This window comes from Filicampus tigris, chromosome 21 (assembly GCF_054856515.1).
Source record: "Filicampus tigris isolate MCC_2025a chromosome 21, RoL_Ftig_1.0, whole genome shotgun sequence".
Taxonomy (NCBI): domain Eukaryota; kingdom Metazoa; phylum Chordata; class Actinopteri; order Syngnathiformes; family Syngnathidae; genus Filicampus; species Filicampus tigris.
In genome coordinates this window covers 11,672,063-11,694,931 of record NC_141237.1, presented here as the reverse complement: position 1 = coordinate 11,694,931, position 22,869 = coordinate 11,672,063, and the positions used below count along the sequence as shown (strand labels likewise).

At 42.8% G+C, this 22,869-nt stretch overlaps 1 protein-coding gene across 3 annotated transcripts in view; it reads left to right on the top strand.

Annotated features, from left to right (window-relative positions):
- The window catches only part of zfhx4 (zinc finger homeobox 4), an 86,539-nt gene that overhangs the window by 25,624 nt on the left and 38,046 nt on the right, over positions 1-22,869 (top strand). For all 3 annotated transcript variants that reach the window (XM_086020831.1, XM_086020830.1, XM_086020829.1), the window contains exons 5-6: positions 211-752; positions 18,906-19,140. In XM_086020831.1, the coding sequence (XP_085876957.1) occupies positions 211-752; positions 18,906-19,140 (777 nt within the window). The remainder of the gene's footprint in view (positions 1-210; positions 753-18,905; positions 19,141-22,869) is intronic.

Below are 22,869 nucleotides of genomic sequence, written 5' to 3'. Positions count from 1 at the left end.
CCTAGTCGTCTGTGAGGCTTTATTTTATCAAATCCTTTTGTGTAAAAGAGGCCTGCATGGAGGACTCCATTCTCCCTCCCTGTCTTTTTCTCAATGCTTTCTCCAAATTAATTTTCATGCCCTTTTTATATTTTTGTTTCTATTCAGTATTCTCCCTGTTTCACCTTTATCTTATTGTTAATATCACCTTCCCGTTCGCTTTCTTTGTAGTGAACAGTGACCTATCATCAGAATTGCGTCTCGCCAGTGGTCAGCTGATGGCTGACGACCTCTCGCTGGTGTCCTCAGGTGGAATGGGGGGCATGTCCTCAGTGGACCCTTCCCTTTCCTCCCTGTCGCCGCCTATTAGCGATCCCTCGCTGCGCCTCTACCAGTGCGCCGTGTGCAACTGCTACTCCACTGACAGCCTGGAGGCTCTTAATGCCCACGTCAACACGGAACGCTCGCTGCCCGAGGAGGAGTGGCGCTGCGTGGTCGGCGACGTCTACCAGTGCAAGCTGTGCAGCTACAACACGCAGCTCAAGGCCAACTTTCAGCTGCACTGCAAGACGGACAAGCACATGCAGAAGCACCAGCTGGTGGCCCACATCAAGGAGGGAGGCAAGGCCAACCAGTGGAGATTAAAGTGCGTGGCCATTGGCAACCCTGTGCACCTCAAGTGCAACGCTTGTGACTACTACAGCAACAGCGTGGATAAACTGAGGCTACACACCACCAATCAGAGGCATGAGGCTGCCATACGACTTTACAAGGTAAAAATGCTCTTATCTGATCTCAGTGTTTTTGCACATCATATCACATAGCAATCAAAGCAGTCCTATTCCTATACACTGGAGGGGGAATGTGATGCAATAAAACGTTTAGATTTTGCACGGTTTTTGTTTATAAAGAGTTTGTTTCTTAACTGAGACCATCACGAGGATAAGACGTTCCCATGAGAATGGAATGACAAAGATGAAAAAAGGTCGCTGTGTGGGTGCAGGATGATTCCGATCAGATATGAGCACATTTCCTGCTTTGTATCAGCTGGCACTACTGTTGCTGTTAATTACCCACATTTCAAATTCTTCAGCTCAACTTTTCGCATGTAATTTGTCTGTGTTTTACTCGTGTCGTTTTCTGTCAGAGCTCCCGTACAGTCCTGGTCCAAAAAAAAAAGAAAAAAAAAAGATTGGAAAAGGGATCCAAGGTAAAAATGTATTTCATCTTTAAAAGCAAAAATATATATATATTTAAAATATATAATTTCAACACTTATCAAATTATAAACACATAATTGCGTTTTTTCATGCATTTTCAGTGGCTGTTCTAGGAGAGAGTTCGGGGGGAAGGGGCAGAGCCCCCTTAACTCTATTTGTGTCGTCCCCTTCCCCACCGAGTACATATTAAGCAATGCCTTAATAAGGTTTGTGTAACTTACAATGCATCATTGCCATGAGTGTCTTACTTGCTGACTTGATATACTGTGACGACATAGAGTGGCAGTAGATTAAGACCAACAATAAAGTTAATACATACCATGAATTAATAATTAGAGTGAAGCAATGTAGACGATGGGTTTGTGTGCATGCGCGATTGTGTGCATGCATGCTCATGTGTAAGTGTGTGTTTGTGTGTGCTTAAAACTGTGACAAAACGCCATGTAAAACACTGAGATGATTATGAATGCATAGCACAATAATCTTCTCGGAATTGACTTTCTTTGGAAATGTGGAACTGATTCAAACTTACTGTGCTCCGGATCGAAATGATTACGTCTATTGCCGTTCTTAGGAAATCATGTCTGCACCGACAAATTATTGAGTTGAATATGGAACGGGTTAGGTCGAAGATTAGATTAATTTTGATGACTTTTTATGGATTAAATAAATTAATCTTTTTTTAAATTAAATTTCCGTTATTGCATAAAGACATTTGTTGGCATCCTAAGCCATAGTCCAGCTACATTAGACAACATCATTTAAAATACAAATCTTTCTGTGAGAATTTAGTACCAAAAGGAGTACACTGTAAAAAGATGAAAATTAGCGAGTAATTAGGTGTTCACTGAACTGGACAAAACATTATTTTAGCTCTCTCAAAATGTTTTTTTTGTCAACATTTAGCATTGTCTGCCCATTATGCCGGTGATGACACTCATGATGTCGTCCACTTTGAATGTAATCTAATGTTGTTTGGAGCCTATTTTTTTCAGCTAATTTCCAAAGGACACTTAATACTTTTGATGGTTGTCATCTAATTGGGACAATAAGATTAAGGAAAAAACATAGAGAGACAAGCAGGCGGGGCAATAATTTGACACAAGAAGAGCTTTTTTGTGAAGGCACTTCTATTTCTGTCCTTTTTTCTTCCTCAAGATATTCCACTAAAGCCAGGCAGTGTCTTTTAAGCAAGGCAAGTTGGCCAGCCCAGTGCCCGCTCTGTGCACCCTGAGCACCGCAATACCTCATCTACCCACCCACCGACCCCTACAGGCCTCAACAAATGTGTTCCACAGATGAGGCTTTTAATGCCTCTGGCACAAGTCCCAATATTTTACCCTTGGACATGTGGTACATGTGCTAGTAAAGCCAAGCAAGTGGGAGAAAGGCAGTGAGTGGTAGAACTGGAGTAGAGGAAAAAAAATCATTTCTTTTATTTGACCAGAAAAAATAAAAAACGCCTCCTCTTTCATGTATTGGCAGAGGTGAAAAGCACATGGGAATGGAGGTAGCTTGGCCCGACGCATAAAAGATCCGAGTGTTGACGACTTTACCATCTGTTTTTTTGGAAACACAGAAAATCTTTATGGCACGGGAAACCATTTGAAGACACAAAACAAAAAGCATATTCAGGAGATTTTTTATGACCGCTTTGTAGCAGGGATGGAACACTTCTAAGGGGAATTTGAAAGTGTCTTATTTTCCAGACTTTGTTAAAATAGAGAGACAAATGACATTTGCAGCTCATAGACATGAAGCAAATGGGAGTCCCGGGACCGGCAAGTGTCAAAAGTCATAGGTCTCATTTGAAGAAAAAAAGAATTGCCCTCTTAGCTGGTGCTTAGGAGGAAAAAAATACGGACCGTAATTTCTCAAGTGTAATACGCTCTTGTGTATAATGCAGTCCTCCAAAATTGTCCCTTAAAAGCTGGTTCTTCAAATTCTGAAAAATTGAAAATTATTGGAATTTATTGTGTTCAGACACATTTTTTGTGTAAAGAAAAGTTCTCTTACTTTGCTAACAGTTTTGGCTGTCAGCACTCGAGCCTTCCTCGGAGCTGTCGCCACTTAGCTCCGCTTCCTGGAGTGAGACGAAGCCCTTATCGCATAATCGTGTGATCACATCAAGAAAAAAAAATCCCAGATATGCGCCAAGTGTTTCCAAAAATAACCTGAGTTTTTTTTTATTTTTTAATGTCAATGTGGTGAAAACGAATTGCTTTATACTTGATGCTTCTTGTCATCTAGGGAACCCGCTTTTATACAAATACGACATCCGTTTAGACATGTTTGTTTTTTATTTATGACCTTTTCCTTAATCCCTTGGCCCGACCCATTTTGGGACTGTATTATCGAGACAAATTCACTCTTAACACACCTCTGACCAGCTGGTTAAAATGTTATTACAATATATGAATTTGTAATATTATATATTATAAATCATTGCAAGGAAGGTACACCTTTTGTACAATCCTTAGTTACCAGTAAACATTGATACAATGTGATACATTTTCTTAATTTCACTTGTACTCATGTGTAATTCAATATAAAGGATTTGAGATAAAAGAGAAAAGTCGACCCAAACATTTTTTTTTCAAGAATATGTTCTATGCAGGCCCACTAGTTGAAAAAATGGATTCTGATTGATATTGCGTTTATGAAATATAGCAAAATCCACCAATTTTTAGCCATCTCAGGGGGCGGCCATTTTGTCACTTCTGTCGACTGATATCACAGTTGCTCAGGGCTAAGGTAACGACCAATCACAACTCACCTGTTCTCTGAAGCTGAGCCACGATTGATCGTTATCTGAGGCCTAAGGGTGTTTGATGCCATTTTCAGTTGACACAAATGACAAAATGGCCGCCCCCTGAGCTGCCTAAAAACGGGTGGATTTTGCTGCTTAACTCACATTATACAAATGCAATATTAATCAGAATGCCTTGTTTAAACTAGTGGGCCTGCATAGAACATTTTCTTGAAAAAAAAAAAAAGGTTGGGTAGACTTCCAATTCAAAAAAAAAAAGCTAAAACAATGTTTTAAAAATATTTATTAGATTATTAGAGCAATTACAGTACGAATGGGCACAATAAATTAATCAGAATTCTGCTAATTGTATGCAATTAATTGTTATAGTCCGCTATAAAGCAAACTATGAAATCAGTTTTGGGAAATGGAGCTATGTACATACCGTGGCAACTCCTCCGGGCATCATAATTCTGGCCGCAACAGGAGTTCAAAATTTTCATCCCATTAAATATAATGTTTATTATTGATTACTTTTCTCATCGCTGGGCTAGGACATTTTGTGAACTGCCTATCCCTGGTTCAAACAATTGTTTTATTTATTTTTATTTAATTTCTTTGAAAGTTGTATTAGTTATTCTAAGTTACACCTATTCTTACCTTAAGTACAGTATTAGCACAGCTGTTGAGTGCAAGTCTTTGTGCACATGTGCCAGTAGACTGTGTGGTTAGTTGAACATTAAACACCGTCATAGCATAGCATGTCTGTCGCTGGCCAGAGCTCGTGTTTAGCTTAACATTGAATATGATGATGTATGGTTTCGTTTATGATTTGTAATAACAAACAGTGGCCTTTAATACGCACAGGAGACGGGAGTAAATCTGTCAGTGCCATTCACAAGTGTAGCAGGGCTAAGTAGGGGGGTCAGTTTGTAGCCAGTGTGTGTGTGTCCACTGGGCTTTGAGGTTGCGATCAGGGCTGTGCCCTTGGGTCATTAGGAGTGGAGAATGTTCATGGTCAATGTTGCATGGTCAGGGACCACACACACACAAATACACACGCACGCACACAAACACAGACACACTGTCTCATAGGCCATAGCACCTGTTTCTCAGATGGCTGTCTGAATAAATCTTCAACTGTCCTCAGTCGCCATTACCCTTCCCCCTGTCCGTCCCACTGTCTGCCTGTCTGTCTGTCTAGTTTTCCGTCATTATTCAAGCAGAAATGGACATCCGGGATCCACTCTGCATTTCCATATTTCTGTTTTTCTTTTCATTATTTTCCCACTCGTCTGTCTGTCCCTTGTGTCCTCCTTTGAATTTGCTTATAAAAAGCTCAACATTTTTATGGGCGAAGTGGAAAAAAGGGCAGAGGACATCGAGCTTGAACTCCCTCCGATATATGGATGTCTCCATATACTGTACGTTAGCTTCTGACACTCTTGCTTTTTCCTCACTTTGAGAAAGTGCAGACAGGCCTTCCCATTACCCATGATTCCCCTGTCCATAGACAGGTGAAATTTAAACAAGAGAATGCATTTCGTGAAGCATCTTAAGAGTCTCCCCTTTTTTCATTATCATCAAGCCTTCCCGTTTTATTTATATTTTTGCCTTTCTTGCATACAAATTGTATTCAGCCCATCTCTTTAGAATGCAGATAGCTTGGTTTATGCATTTGTGGTATTAAGTCAAGCGCTGTGCCTTGGCTATTAGCGAGGGTCAACCCTTCCCACTCTCATTTGAAAATCAAATATCCCTCTATGTATGCAGCCCAAATTATCGGACTGTCATTTAGACCAGTGTGATGGGGAATAGACAGGAGATTGACTTCTGTAGATTTGCATAAATACCCATTGTGTTAGTCCTCAGGAATAGTAAAGACTCGGATCTATTTCAAATGCATGACACCGTTTATGACACAGTCCCTCGCATACGCTCATACGTAGGCGTCGCGTTGCATATATTCATGGAATCGTATAATACCTACAGTTAAGTTTTTGGTTCAACCGTGGTCCCATTATGAAGTCTTCCCACTTGAGCCGCTCTCTGCTTTATCGGTGCTTCCTTGTCTCCCATTAACTCAAATAGTTGTTATTCTTCTCTAAAAGGAGCGCTCACCGATTGAGCGCCACGTCCTGTCATGATGCGGCCCTGTCACACGACCGACCTCACCTTCTATCCTCGCCTTTCACCTGTGGCCATTACAATGGGTATCTATGAGAGCTTTGGGTAAAGTGGGGGAGGGTGACAGCTAATTAAAGCGTAAATGCAGGTGCTTGTGTGTATATGTGTGTGTACACTGTGGCTTTGTGTGCTTGAGTGGACAGCCTTTATCCCACCATAATCCTCCTCGATATTAATAAGAGTTCCTCCTTTCGAGGCTTCAACCAGATGGTTAGCAGAGCTTTAGTGTGCATGAATTTATAAGTGTATAGTGTGTGCAATCTCGTCTTTGCTGACACTCCTGATCACGTGAGTGTTCATAACCACAATTTTATTTCAGCTCAGTTTGAAAAAGCATATCTTGATCTGCAGTGTGTACCATTGTATAGTTGGTATTGCAGTAAGTCAGCCATGTAAAAAGTGTGACAAACTAGAAAACAACACATTTTGTGTAGCTCCACCCTTTAGGTACTTTACCTGCTCCAGTCACTGCTTTTAATAATTGAAAACGTGTTACGATACTGTATCAAGCTTGAAGCCCATCTATTGATTTATCAGTCATTCAGTTGTGCTCTCCGATAGTAGAACTGTATCATTCCTCTGGCAACATTCGTAACTTAAGAAAGGTTGGTTGGGGAGTTTTGTGTTTCACTAAAGAATATGATGATTAGAAAACATTCACATTCCCTCATCTTTGGTAGGTGTTCATTGGTGCCGTTAAAGTAGACGTCCTATTTTGCAATATAGGTATTTAGATCCTGCTTCTCCCACACTTTTCGCCTCTCATGAAACCATCAGATATTGATGTGGACAAAGTTGAGCTGAAATACTCCTCAACGCCCCTACCAAATCAATAATCAATCGATTTGGAGGTAATTGTGCCTCCCTTGGACCGGTCCCAAGTCTCTCTCTCGCTATCACACGCGCTCTCTGTCATTATCAGCATGTGGCCCAGCATTCGGCATTTCAGCATTCCGGCTCTAATTGATTTTAACCATTAGGTGCTCAGTGAATAGATAAGTAGTGGGAGATATTCGATTATATGGTGGAAGAGAGAGGCAGGAATGAAAAGAGAGCTAGAAGGCTTGAGGAATGGTGTTGGTGGGCCAGTGGAAGGAGGGGGAAGAGGAACTGGCTTGTCCTGCCGTCCAGCCACCTTTACCCACTGGCCCCCTATGCTCCCAGCAGCAGAAGCAGCAGCACAATGTTCCTGACCTCCTGTGAGTTCAAGCAGCTTAGGTTCTGTGAGGTAATCCCTAATGCTTTGAAATAGACCTGATAGAAAGCCCACTTACTTGTTCGGGATTAATGCGGGTCGAATGATGAGGGGGATGCTGGGGGGTTGATTAGTTGGTTTTCTACACATTTTGGAATTGTCACATTCACAATTATCGTATTTTCGCGACCAAAAGGTGCACCGTATTAAAAGGGGCAGTCTCAGTTATGGGTGCTATTTCTGTATCTAACACATACATATGGCGCACCGTATTATTGGGCGCAGGCGTGGAAAAACATATGATAGCTTAAAACACACAGTAGCATGCTTGCACGCTAAAGCATATGCTAGCAAGAATGCTAACGTATGTTTTTAAAAAGGCAGCGGGAGCAAAACTGAGTTTGGTTGTTTTTTTTTATTGAAACATTTAACAATGTACTCACATAATTGTCAGTGATTAACCGTCATCCACAAATCCATCAAAGTCCTCGTCTTCGGTATCCTAAACGAACAGCTGGGCAAGCTCTCCATTAAACACGTCAGGTTCGCTTTCGTCATTGTCTGAGTCAGTCTCGTTGCCGTGCGGCTCCTCAGAAACGATGCCGGCTTTTGCAAAAGCTCGCACAACAGTGCAAGCAGACACTTTAGCCCAAGCATCCACAATCCATTCACAAATTGTGGCGTAACTTGCCCGGCGCTGTCTCCCAGTCTTTGTGAAGCTGTGTTCGCCGTCCGTCATCCATCGCTCCCACGCCGCTCGCAACTTAACTTTGAACGCCCTATTTACACCGATGTCCGGTGGTTGGAGTTCCTTTGTTAAGCCTCCGGGAATAATGGCAAAATCGGCGTTCATTTGCTTCACTTGGTTTTTCACAGCGGCTGTGAGATGGGAGCGCATGGAGTCACAGATTAACAGCGACGGTGACGTGTGGAAAAAAACATCCAGTCTCTTTGTGTACACCTCAGTCAGCCACTCTCTCATTTTCTCTTCGTCCATACAGCCCTTTTGATTGGCCTTGATGATGACTCCGGCTGGAAACCTTTCTTTAGGCCGCATCTTCCGCTTAAAAATCACCATAGGTGGCAGTTTCTGTCCATTACCATGGCAATCAAGTACAACAGTAAAAGCCGACTTCTCGTGCCCCGTTGTGCGTATCGCTACCGTGCTGCTCCCCTTCTTCTCCACAGTGTGGTTCACCGGGATGTCGAAAGTGAGCAGCACCTCGTCTGTGTTGGTGATGGGGTTGGCCTGGATGCGTTTGTCGGCAATCTTTTTACTACAGTAGGAGCGGAAGATGGCCAGCTTTTTCTGCTTCCTCCACTTACGAACCATGGATTCGTTGATCCTAAATTCCCTCACGGCTGCTCGATTTCCATGTTCCTGCGCGTAGCTGATAGCTTGCAGTTTGAACTGTGCTTCGTAGGCGTGTCTCTTTGTGGGTGCCATTTTCATGTTGTTATGCACGATAAATGCATATACCGGCACTATATACCTAGTGGGAGTGGGTGTTAGAAAGGTTCCGGAGGTTGTTTTGATGTTATGTTCTTTGTATTTGTGTTATTAGTAGAGTTGCGTCATTGTGCCTAACTCTCGCGACAAGGGCAATACAGAGATACAGAGAGACGCATACTTCCTTGTTGCATCCGTCCTTGTTGAGGACGTGTTGTTGTTGTCACAGTGTTGCTATATTTTACGTTGAAAAGGTATAAACTGCCGAAACCACATCTTCGTTCCTTGTGTTCTAGCCGGCACCAGGAGGCAAAAAGAGAACATTACGTTCGGGCCACGTCGCCTATTACAGTCAATAAGAAGCTATCGAACAAGGGGCGTGCCTTTAGCGTCCTCTGTCACGCCCACCCTTCTCCCTTTAATGTCCGCATGGTGTCCTCACTCACGTCCGCCTTTTCTCTATATAACCAGCGTGTTGGCAGCAACTGCTCCCAGTCAGTCAAACGCAGCGCTCAACAAAGTCACATAACATTCACAGATATTGGAACTCGGTGCACACATTAGGCGCGAGTTCCGCATTATAAAGCGCACCATCCATTTTGGAAAATTTTTTAGACTTTTAAGTGGGCCTTATAGTTGTGGAAATACAGTAATTATGATTGAGTGGTGGATTTTTTTTTTTTTAATTAAGCAGAATGAAAGATGAGAGTTTTGTTTCTAGCGTTGTTCTCTCCAATCTAGAATTTGGTGCAAAAAGTGATGTTATTATAATTTTTTTTTCATCTTGCTTAGATTTTTAAACTAGAAAAACTCAAGAGGACATTTTGAATGGTCCTGCTAACTGATGCAAGTCAGAAAACACACTTTTGTGAATGGATTATTGTGTGTTGGGCTTGCCTTGTAGAAATATTTTAAACTTTGGCCTCAACAAAAAACAAACTCTTAAGAAAAAATCTGATTCCGTCTGAGCAACTGTTGCCAATAATTGGAATGATAGCATGACGCAAAATAGCATCTAGAGCACAGAAACACAAAGGCAAATCAATAAGGGTTGAACTTTGTACCCCGTGGTCATGTAATATTGTGAAAGAGAACGTATACAGTTGTTATGCTAAATTTTACAGAAAGCAACCTGAGTGGAGAAAGCGCCGATATACATGGGTAATGTTTCTACATTTTTCCTGTGCTTTTATACTATTTCAAATGATAATTGACACTATGCTAACATTTGATACGCAAAAATACAGTAGAGTAGCAACCTGAGTACAGAAAGCGCTAAAGCAGAGCAAGTATTTTCATTGTTCCCTTGTGGTCAGGTACCTATTTGAAAGTGAAGAGCTCAAATGCTAAAATGTTTTTAGTTGGTATGCTAACATATAGCAAGATGGCAACCTCGGTAGAGAAAGTGCTAAGGCAGGATTTTACATTGTGCTCTGTGGTCAGGCACTATTATACAGGAGATTAGCTCAAATGCTAACATGGTTAGTGTTGTTACGCCAACATGCAGTTATATAGCATGAGTGGAGAAAACAGTTCATTTGGCCCTCGGGTCGGGTACTTTTTGAAAGAGAATGGTTCAAATGCTAACAGTTGGTAGGCCAATGCTAACATATAGAAAGATGCCACGCAAAGTGAAGAAAGCGCTACGGCAAAGCCACAATGTATTTACATATCTAGTTATGTGCTACTTTGCTGAAAAAAAGTCATGAGTAGGGCTGTAACAATACAGTATGTACAGTATTTGAGCATTATTTATCAAGGTAAGGTAACTGAGAACAGATTTGCAATGCCAATGCCAATTGGCTATATTAATATATTAATATGTATATTGATTATTGGCTGAATATTATTATTTTGAATAAATCACTGCAACATTAGTGTGAAATGCTCAACTCGCGAGTTCCTAGAAATTTATTTTATTTTTATGTTATTTAGTTTTCTTATAGACAGTTTTCTTATTTAATAGATGTGCATCCTGTGCAGAGGCCATATGATGCTGCTTTTTTTTGTAAATCTTCTCGATCCTTCCTCCTCTTCAGTCAAGTAGGAGTCTAGGTTAGGGCTAGCGAACTGGGCGGTTGGGGGTTGGTGGGGGAACAAAGGCAAACATTTGAGTAATCTTCAAAGAGTCCATTGGTATGTTGAGTGGACGCTGGTATGTGGACTACGGCTGAGGCTTTTTCAAGGGAAAACAATATCCTTCCTTTACACGCCGGGGTCTGGGCAAACACCACCAGCCGGGCAACTCTACTCTACGGTGTCGCCACTATCATCTTACTGCTCCCTCCTCATGTCACCACGGTAGCCTTCTTCTATATTTGGGAGAGCAGCATTGACTTTATGGGGTTAGACAGAACAAATCAGGTTGTTGAAAATGTGGTCCGTTGAGTTTATGTGAGATGCCAGTCATTTTTACAGGTATTATCTATCCGTGTTTTCAGACACCCTGTCTCTGTTTTTGTATCCGAATACTGATATGAAGTATGCCGACTAAGGCAGTCTGTAAGAGAGAAGGCAAGCACCAAGTGTGCCATCTTTCCAATCACTTGCAAGGGAAGCTAAACAACAGCGACTCATTTTAAATAAAGATTGAGAGGTGTGATTCAAGTGTGTCATGTGCATAGTGTTACCGCGTGATGAGAGCCTCATTTAATTACTGCACTTCTTAGAGGAAAGAGATAGGCAGTCTGACATTTTTGTGATGATTTGAAAATGAACTCTCTTTGTCCTGTAATCACCACCCGATTTCTCACGAGGATCCACCCCAGGGATAATTTCTCCCATTTCTCTTTCATTAAGCAGGACTCTCGGTATTAGACGTGTTTTGTTCCCTGTACCTTTTGTTTTGTGCTAAGTGAAACCATGTGACAGGGTAGGGGCTAACTGGAAAACAATACTCCCTTCACAGGCTCAGGAATGTGTAATTAGTGATTTGAACCCGACTACGCTTGTCTAGATTCTTCCCTATCATTCTCTCCCCTTCTGTCTCATGTTCTTTTGTTCTCACCACTTAAGAGTTTCTTACTCTCTTTGTCTCTCAAGCCATTCAGTTAGTTTTTGCCTTGCCATGCATTTTTAACGTTCCTTTTGTCTAACTATCACAAATGAATATTTTGTTGCAAGCATGCGTCATGAAGAGAGCAGAGAAAACCAAACTTGGCAAAAATAAAAATACAGATTGCAGCCCCTCCCGGCGCCAAAATTATTTTCCCCTCTTTCGGTTTTAGTTAAATATAACAACATCAGTGTAGTACAAACCTCTTTGATGGTACCAAGCAATTAGCTGAAGCCCCAGATTACCATTCCTTTTATTTTTGTTTTTCTTGACGTCTCTTGCAGATCCTGTCAATTAGGCCTTGCCTTGATTTCCACCCAAAGCATCTTTGCATGTTAGGAAAACTGGAAAATGATTAACCCTGCCCAAGAGCGTGTTAGCATTTGCGCAGAATCCGCCCCCTTTGCCCAGCATAAGCAAAAAACATAATCCTGTGAGCATGTTAGCATTTCAACCATCCTGATCTTGACAATTTCTCTGTCCCATTGTGAGATGACAAAGAAGATGGTTTCGGGATACGGGGACGTCTGGCCAGAGTCACCTGGCAGCAATGGAGACAAGCGGGAGCTTTTAGACCCTAATGGGCTAAGGTCAGGATAGCTAATAGGGAATAAGTGGCTGAGCCTTGCTGTCTAAATCTAATGCTAATGTAAATACTCATCCATTTTGGTGGGGGTGGAGGTGAACTGGCTTTTAAGACACCTAACACACACACATACACGCACACGAGCTGATGAGTAAGTGAGCCCTCTTCTGGCGTCTGTGTTTCTTTGAGTCTGTTATTCCCAACTGCTGGCTCAGTACAATGTAAAATATGTGTGACTAGGCTTCATTGACTAAAACCAGAAGAAATGGATCATGTAAATCCTTAGCAAGGCTGTTTGTCTCCTCCTTTTGTGAGGGGTTGGCTGTGTGTGTATGTGTTGAGGAGGGGTTTGGGAGGAGGGGGGGGGGGGGGGGCTTGTGTAAAAGGGAGAGAAAAAAAATGAGAGCTCTGGAGACTGAAGTGATTTTTCCAAGAAAGGGGGCCAGGAAGGTCAGGAAGCTGTGAACTTCAGATTGACCTTTGGCCCATATGTCAGCTATACTTACATCACGACTGCAAGTGTGTAAAATGTATGCATGTGTGTGGAAGTGAGAAAAAAGGAAATCCGGTTGGTAGGCCCGGGGAGTTATATTATTTTTCCCAAAGCTTTATCGCCTTTACGTCCTCATTGTGTGCGCTGACAAGTAGCAAAGAGTAAAGGCAGAATGGAGAGAACGAGTGAGGGAGAGTGCATGCTAGCAGACGGATGGCAGCTAGGAGGCTTTATACGAAAGACTCAGTGTGATAATTCATTTATTTGCCTTGGCAGCCATTATGCAATGGATGCTTATTATTATTGGGTGACCTAAGCTAAGCTCGCCCACGGGCCCTCATGCACCTCATGGACGGGCCTCAGAGCTGTGATTACACGGGACGGCCATCAGCCAGGACTGAGACACAGGAGAAGCAATTTAGCTTGAGGAAATATTTTTCTTAGCTTTTATGATAGTGGAAGCTTTGCAAGCAAAACAAGGAAAGAAGATCAGCAAGAAGGGGAAAAAAAGAAGTTGTTTTTTTTATTATTACTATTTAGTTTTTTTTATTTTTTTATATGTAGTCTTAAGCAAGCAATTCGGCTATACAAACGGACACAGTTGCCTCGAAGGAGTGAAAAATAAAGTCAAGAATTTGCATAGTGTGTAGGTGCAATACATTCATTTTTCATAGAATACCACTTCAGGTAGCGAAAGGTAGTTGCTATATCTGGCCTGATGAAACTCATTGTTTGTTTAGTTGCTCTGTTTTAACAACGCTCGCAGGAAAGCACTGAGCATGTCACTAGCCGACCTACATCCACGTTTTCATCTAACACGATGTATGCGCAATTGTTGTATGTGGCTTCAAATGTGGCTTTCCATGCCTGACTTACATTTGATACTCACTAACGGTGGAAGTAAGGTGGCACGTACCTGGCGCCCTTAGCTTCTTTTTTTAGCGCGGCAGATTCATCAACTGTGATCTCGCTATTCACTCGCCTTTGTCCCGCGGGCTGAGCGGTGGTAGGCAGTAACGTGTTTGGGAGATAGTAGCACAGGTTGGAATTCTACACTTGGCAGCCTTCCAGGCAGTGCTGCTATGTGTTTAAAATACTTTCAAGGAACAAAACACGCTTTTGTTGTTTGCTGGGCCAAATGGGGCTGTTTTTGTCTCAGATGGCTCCCGGGGGCCCATGGGATAGCACCGGAAGCTGGTGGCGCTCCACAAGGAAGGTATAGCCAACTACCAGCTCCCTGCACCCGCTAAAAATCAACGATGAAATAAGATAAGGAGTTTTTTTTTTTTTTTTTTTTTTCTTGCAGCGAGAGGGAGGCAAATTTGCATGTGTGCACCCCTCTTCTCAGCTGACACAGGAGCATACGTGATGGCTCTTTACATGTAAAACATGTATGCACACGCTCTGACACACACATAGCGCTTACTAAGACGTCGCTTCAGTGGCGGTATGTGTTCATTAGTGGCCTGCTTCTGCACTTAATGACAGGAAAGAGCCATGTTTGTGAATACCCTAATTTGTCATATGGTTTATGGAGGAAGTAGCGAGCCTCCTGCTTTTGAAATATTTTTGTCGTTACAAGTTTGCGCGCACAATCGGAGGCAAAGACAAAAAAAGGGAAGCACAATTGAAATCATATAGGCAGACACAAAACACACGCAAAATGAAAAAAAAAAAAAAAAAAGTGCTCTGGAAATGACTGATGTCTAAACACACACACATACACACAGGAGGAGAAAGATAAAAGAAGTTTTTGCAGGGATGTATTTTGCCTTGCCTTATTAAGAATTCAGTTAATGAGACAGCTTTGCCACCACAGACAGAACAAATGAATGTGATGCAGCGCGGCCGCTTCCCCTCCCCACAAACCTAGCGAGTGCGCGCTGGGGTGTGTGTTCTTGTGTTGGTGTGTGCCAGAAAGGTGTTTTGTAAACATCTCATTCAGAATAATGAATGTAGTCCTCTGTCAGCCTCTCTCACATACGCACACACACACACAAGCAAAAACACCACACGGGAGCTTCCCACACCTGTCAAATTAACTCTCCTCCACCCTCTCCCAATTTGTGTGTGCGTGTGTTTTACGGACACGACTGACAATGTTGTGTTTTTGACAAATAAACACTAAGTCTCCCGTGTGGTAATTTGCATTCCATGCGAAGGGCTGGGGGTGTGTAAGCGTGCACATTGGCCACCATCCAGAGAGGTGTGTGCGCTACATTATGGTCTACCCATGACAGGGGGCTGTTTCTGAGCTTGATTGGCCCACCGGGAATGTTCGCTTATTTGGTTGTTTGCCAAACACTAATTCCCAACAATTAACCACCACCAGGGGCTGTGATGAGGTGCCATAAGCTACAAGGGTGTGTGAGTGTTTTGTAATTTTGTGGAACCGCACAGACAATAATGTGGCACTAATGCTTAAACGTGTTAATTCAAAGTGTTCCCTTGAGAATTGGGCCGAAAATTGTTTATAACCGAGTAGTATATTGCATTTTAATTTGAATGTTGTTCAGCAACTGAGCCAATTCACTTCACAAACATTTTACATTCTGAAAAATTTGAAAATTCTTTGCTTCCTTAAGCGCGCAGATCCTGTGACAAAAGTCATGTTTTTTTTGGGGGGGGTGGGTTATTAATTAATTTCACTATCTATTTAAAAAACAAAATACAAATTTAAATATAACTTAATGGTACAACCAAAAAGACATTGATAACAAGTACAATAATAATTAAAATAAACACACTAACATTTTTTTTTAAATCAATACCTGCTGTTCTTACTGTACGCCTTGGCCCCTTAAGTGTGGTGCATGCATGATGATGCACATTTCCATAGTTTAGTGTAGAAGAAGAAAGTCGTGCTTGAACTTTATTAACTCATTCACTGCCATTGACAAATGTACTTGTCTTTTCACAGTACAGCCATTTAGACTATAATGTGAGAAGGCAAAATCCGAATCACAATTACGATTTCGATTAATTGCCCAACCTCACCCAGTAGCGTACGATGTGATCATCTACAGCCACACATTTCTGGGGTAAGGGTCAGAGTTGATTGTTTTCATAACATCCATTAATCTGCCATGGTCATCATCTTTTTCACATCACCCCAGAAATGTCAGTTTCCTACTAATTTAAAACAGCTAAATCCTGCCGCTGTCTACAGAGAGCAGGTTCATCTATTATATCCACATTTAAATGGGATACAGACACAAGCGCAAACCCAGGAGCAGGAACAGTGTGTTTGTGTGTTTGAATATGCATTACACAGCCCACGCCTGGCAGGAGTCAAAGTGCTCCTTTAAACATTCATAAATCATGGATATTCTGGCCTGCGATCTCCAGAGCGCCTGTCGAGTGCCAGAGCGACAGACAGACAGCCCTCTAGTTTAGGTCTTAAACAAACCCTCTGGAATGTGCTGATGGCGAGAGAATTAATATTAGGTCTAAACCTAGCTGGCAGCCGGCTTCAACCCCAAGTGTATCATTCAACTCCGTCTGACTGAAGCTTCATATCCCTAAAAGCAAATAAGTCAAAACGTTGAACCACGTCAAGCATTTTTTGGGGCCGCCGCTTGATTTGTATGAGCATTTTAATTTCCAACCAGTTCAATTACCTGAATGGCTTTGCCAGTAGAAACATTTGAAAACCAGTCAAGGATGACTCCAGTGGAAGCTCACTCCTCTTTCACAGAGTTATCAGTGGCTCAAGGCTTAGAAAAAGAACACAGGCTTTGTCACATTTACATGGCGCCTTTCTTCTTTTGCAGTTGTTGTCACTGGACAAAATCAAGGCCTTGTTTGAGTGCTAGTTTGCTATTCAATGCTAAGGACTTGCATTCATTGTCGCTAGTTCCCATTTATGTACAGAATAAGTAACTGCCGTGAAATCCCGAGTGAATCAAGAAAGAACAAAAAAGAAGGCGCGGTGAAAGGCGCCATTGTTTTTACACTGAAATACTTATGATTGATGACAGAATGAAAGACGTGGCGGATCTATAGGGGCTCTTGTGTATGCTGCATAGCATATGGTGTGTGTATGTAAGGCCATTATGACGAGCCAGAACGTGATGATTGGATCAGTAAAAAAAAAAAAAAAAGGTATTTTTGAGACATGTTTCAAGACAGCAAAGGTTCAACTCTTGCATGTGAGTGTCCAGGAGCGCACGTATGTGCCATGACTGCAGCTCCTTCGAGGGAGGGCAGGAAAGAAAAGAAACATAAAAAAAAAAATAAAAAAAAGAGAGAGAGAGAGAGCGAGAGGGGGAAAGAGTGCGAGGGAGGCCTCCTTTCACAGAGAAACAAAGATAGCTGTAATTAATGGCCCTGAGCTCTGGTCGAGGGGAGCTTTCTTCTGACAACTCGGACTTAATTAAAACTTAAGACTTCTGAAAGGGCCTCTGACTGCGCGGGGACGTCCCACTGCCTCATGAGAAAAACCCGGTTAGATTTCCGACAAAAGAAAGAAAGAACGAATGGAGAAACGATGTGTTAGCAGCTGTAGCTAAGTTGCTAATCCCTGTTTGTGAAAGACAGAAGGGGTGGGGGGGGAGGGAGTGGCGGGGGTTAGGACTCACACACCTGCAGTACACCGCACACACGCACACACCTTTGTGCCCACCTGTTCAACCACTTTGTCCTTATGATTGCGCAACAATCATTTGGATGTACGCTCTAAAACAGTTGGGTTAAAAATGACACAATCTTTGTTCAAAAATAGACCGATCCACTAATCGGGTCAATTTGACCCGTGTGTTTGTGTTGTTTTGTACAAAACGACCCATGCTTTGGGTTGTTTTTGCAGAAAATAGAAAGTTGGGTCAAATTGACCCAAGTAGTGAATCGTTCCATTTTTTGACCCAAAATTGTGTTATTTTTAACCCAACTCAGCAGTGCATTAAAACCTTGCTTGAGCTTTATTAAAGAAATATAACATTCGCCCTATGTCTTTGACCCCCCCACCTCCCCCACCCCCTCGCCAACCCCTCCCGTCGTGTCTCCCTCCTCCCACCACAGAGGATCAGATAATAAAAGCTTGGCCTGCTCTTTTGTTTTTGTGCATTGTTCATTAGCCCGGCAGCAACAACAGAGGCACACTGGATATGCTTGGCTTGAGCGGGTGTATGAGAGCGGGACAAGGTGGGTTGGTATAGACCGGGGCGGGGGGGGGGGGGGGGGGGGGGGTTGTTTGAGGTGGGTGGCTCGCTGTGCTGTGCGTGCATGTTTGCGAGCTTGCGCACATGCAGGCGCTGAGGGCAGGGCGAGAGGTAGGGGGCGGCTTTGCATGGCTGCAGTGCCATTAAAGAGGCAAGTGGAGATGCAGGCCTTGCAACTGACAGCACACGTTGAATGAGAAACCCCTGCAGCTGGCAACAATGAAGAGAGCTGGACAATGTGAAGGTTCAGAGAAAAACAGCTTTCCCCTCCCAGCCCCTTATTTTGACTTTTTCTATGTGCTGAGTCTGCACGTCACCTCAGACTTCTCCAATTAATGACATACAGGCTTCATGCATGAACACAGCTCTGTTTTCCTTTTTTTTCTTTGTTATCATAGAATATTTTATAGGCGATCAATTTTATGTTGGAACCCGCTACATGATGCTTTCATAAAACGGAAAATTAAGCACAAAACCAAAAGTGGCTTTTGGATTTTTTTTTTTTTTTTTTTTTTTTTTTTGTGCTTTATAAGGGCTGCTTCTGCAATGTGTAATTAACATATATAGCTGGAAATAATAGACAAAGTGGCTGGGACATTATCCATTGACGTCTCTGGCCCGTTTGAAGCCAGGGAAGTGGGATTTCTGGGCTTTGGATCATTGGAACTCGACTGCAACCGGAGCAGAACGAAAAGCTTTAATGGTAATAAAGTGGTAAATGATATAGGCATGATTCAGGCAACTTGCTTCACTGATGTTCCCCCAAATGTTCTTTGGTATGATTGAGGACACTTCTAAAAAAGCTTCCTTTCTTTTCCCTTCTCTTCAACAGCACTTGCACAAGCTGGACAGCGCCTACGGCCCCGAGTCGTGCGTCTATTACTGCACGCTGTGCGACTACTCCACCAAGGCTCGCCTGAACCTGGTGCAGCATGCCCGCTCGGCCCTGCACCAGCAGAACGAAGGCCTAAGGAAGCTTCAGATGCACCAGCAAGGCCTGAGAGGGGACGACGATGGATTCAGCCTTCACGAGCTGTTCCACGTCAAGGAGTGTCCCTCCAGCCAAGGTCCGTGCCGTAAAGTACCTTTTTTTTTTTTTTTACCTCGGGTCAAGGAGATACAAATAAAATTCATTTTAAAATTCAGACATATGCAGGAGATGGTTATCAACAAAGGTGTTGTCGCAAATCTGCTTGGCGTTATCACACACATGCGTTGAGAATTTTACTTGTGCAACCTTAACAAAATCTCGCTTTATTTTTCCACTGTGATTGCCCTTGGCTATAATTACATCCACCTTACTTTCCTCCCTAACAGTGCCGCTATCTCTTCCTTCTCGCACCACTCCCTCTACATGCTGTCAAATCTTTCTTCCTCCCTCTCGCCTTTGGCCTTCCTATCCACATCACGTCTCCCGATACAGAGCCGTCCTTCCTTCTTAATCTCTCCAAAATGAGCATACTGTTCCTATTAGGCTGCCGCGCTTATATCTCCCACAAACACACACGCACACACACACACACACACACACACACACACAAGCTGCGTGCACAGGGACATCCCAGGCAGGCGGGCAGCTTATGAAATTTCACCTTGGGAGGATCTTGCAGCCTGTGCACACTTACAATCAACACACACACACACACACGTACACATATGCAGCCTCTCCCTGGAGTGAGCTTTCATTTCCTTTCTCATGACCAAAGCAATTTGGCTTTCATTTAAGGGTCTCCGTCCTGCCAGCAGCTAATAAGTGTAACAGAACTGTAAAACATTCAGAGAGAGCAAAAAAAAAAAAAATAGTAGAAAGTTTAATCGTTTTTCTTTGAGTGGGGGTTTGATGGTTGGTGAGGGTATAAGGGGAGGAGGAGGAGAGTGGGGTCTCGTGGTGTAATTTAAACCAGAAGAGTCAGGGTCCATTATTTAGTCATCCTTATGTTAATGCTGCAGGGAGAAAATGAGCGCTTAACTTGTTTTTGCTTTGCTTGACCTGGAGGAGCGGGCGGGGCTGGGGGAGGAAGGTAACATGCTTGGGATAGCATTCCAGCATTGCATTTGGCCTGACATCCGTATGTGTGTGTGTGTGTGTGTAAGCATGTGCTTCCCAAAGTGTCCTGTCTTGACCACACACTCCCCACCCTGACATGGACACTAACTAACTGGTGTAACTTTGATTTTAATTACACACAGATCACATTTCTGCAAGATTTTGGAAATCCATTGCACTTGGGCGCCACTTCCTCATCGCATCTCTCTATCTCGCTCTTTTTTTGCACTCCATCGATGTGAGGGCTACCACATTTTTTAAAAAAAGCAACATATGACCGCTGCACCTACGTCAAAAAGCTCCGCTCCTCAAATGCACCATATTTGTCATCGCCGCTGTCCTTTCATATGCTGGATTTGACTCCCGATGGGGAATTTCCAAGGGAAACTACTGCAATGCTTAAAAGGAAGCTTGCAGCATCCAAACCACTTTTTTTGGGCTCCCCCCTCCCCTTTGCCCTCTTTTGGGCCAGGCTATATACAGTAGCTGAAGTGATCAGGCTGCATGGCAGATATGTCAAGATATTTTCTTTTACACTGGACACATCAGCACAGCTTTTTTTTTTTGGTCAACCGAAGCTCAATCCTATGATAGTCATTGATTAAAATTGGGAATTGCATCCTAGTTATATGGTTAGATAAAATAATAACTGGATTCACTGTAAACATGGAGCTAGCCAAATTCTTTTTGTTGTTTTTTTTTTTTTCCGATATAGTTGATTACAAAGGTTGTTCAATAGGTAAAGGCTTGCAAGTGCTGGCACACCAAACTCTGACATTCCTTTACGTACATTTCTTTGTGTTTTATCCTAAAAAAAGGCCATATCCAAATCATTTGTCTTAGAAAGGTGAACTAAGGGGCCCTCCCCCCCAATTCTAGCCAGTGGTCCATTTAAAGAGCATGTATTCGTCTGTATGTGTGCTATTATTTTTCTGGGGCTACAACTCCTGACTCGAGCACTTTCGGTTCATTAGAGAGCGGTATGAAAAAGATTAATTTAAGTGCTGACCGGTATCTTTCTCTTAAAGCCGGGACCTGGCGCTGAGCCAGATAATTACAGGCCCATTTGGGAATAAGGTTCTAATGCTCTAGACTTTATGTACATGTGAATGGCTTTCATTAAACAATTTGGGTGCTGATTTTATGGCCTAATTAAGGGTACAGCAGTGTGGAGCCGCAATATAGGGGAGGAGCTGTTTTGACAGGCAAGCAACACTTCTCTTGCTTTGTTACCGCGTCACTTTGCCTCATTGCGCAGGTTTATTTTCTTGGTTTAACGCTACCAATACTATTTGTGATAGTGTTTTGTGCTAATCGATATATTGGGGTAAAAAAAACACCCGAACATCGCACGCTATGCTCATCAATCGCATCCTGCTGATTCAGTCTCAACTAGTTTGATGTCTACACTGGCATGGAACCAGGAGCTCAGAACATTCAGAGACACATTCTTCCATACTATAAACTAAAAAACACAATTAGGCATTCATTGATTGATAATTCGTTCCCATAGTTCATTAATGACATGTAGTCTAAATTCTCATCACTCATCACACCATCTTCCCATGATCCTCTAGTGGTTTCTCTCAAAGACAAAAAGCCCACTGTGTCGGTATCCCTGCGATAAATTGCGCTTCTTAGAAGTGTTACAGATAATTGAGTTGATTCAAAAAAGGGGGAGGGCAGGCAGTTTGCATCATAAGAATTAGCTTAAATGAATTGCCTTCAGCGTGGAAGGGAATTTGGAGGCCATTTTGCTTTGAGGGTCATCCAAAAGTTGTTCGGAAAAATTTGATCTTTTTGTGTGCGCTCTTTAATGAAATTATGCCCTGAATGGAGCTGTTGAACAACTCCATGCAGAAGACGTGCAATCTGATAACTTGTATGACACGTCTATTTTAGCCAAACTTGTGGAGACTCTCTAAAGTACAGGGATTTTGCTCTGACTATTACTGTTTGGCTGTTCTGTCTCCACCGTATTGTGAGGAAATGTGTGCGCATGCGACTGTGCGTGGTCGCCCATTAGCCAGCCGTGTGACCATCATGTGTAACGCTCCTCATAAGTCAGATCAAGCAGAAACACAAGGGCACACTTTTCTTCCCCCTGCATACTTGTTTCTTCTTTTCTTCACCTCCCTCTGTCCCCTATAAAAAAAAAAAAAAAGGATGGTAGATGGGATCTCATGGAGGTAATTACTTGTGAGAGCCAGGCCTGTCATCCATAGCCCCGACCTCCCCCACCTCCCACTACAGGCCCCCACCACCGCCACCATACAACATGCATTAAACAGGGAGGGAGAGGGCCTTCTTTGTCTGAGTCCCCCTTTTAAACAAAAGACCTCTTCTAACTTGGAAACCGAAAATAATTTTATCACACGTGTGTGTGTGTGTGTGCGTGTGTGTGTGTGTGTACACTACGTGTGCCCTTTTGTTTTCTGTTGAGTGATAAGGCTCTGGGACATGGTTGGTCTTAGTCAAATTATTGTCGCTGCGCTAACCACTTTCCTAGCGGCTGTAGGCTAAAATGAGCCTAATGGACACTTATTATCCCTCGATGTGCTTGTCAATGGATGGAGATGGGGACTTGCACGAGGAGCTTGTTCCTTGATGAATCCTCGCTTCACCAAGCTGTGCGTGTGCGCATGTGATCACTCGATTTTCAGCATGGAAAATAGATCATTTTGTATGTGAGTGTGATGACATCAAGATGTCTTTGAGGCATTTTTGGTTTGTCTCTCTCACTTTGACT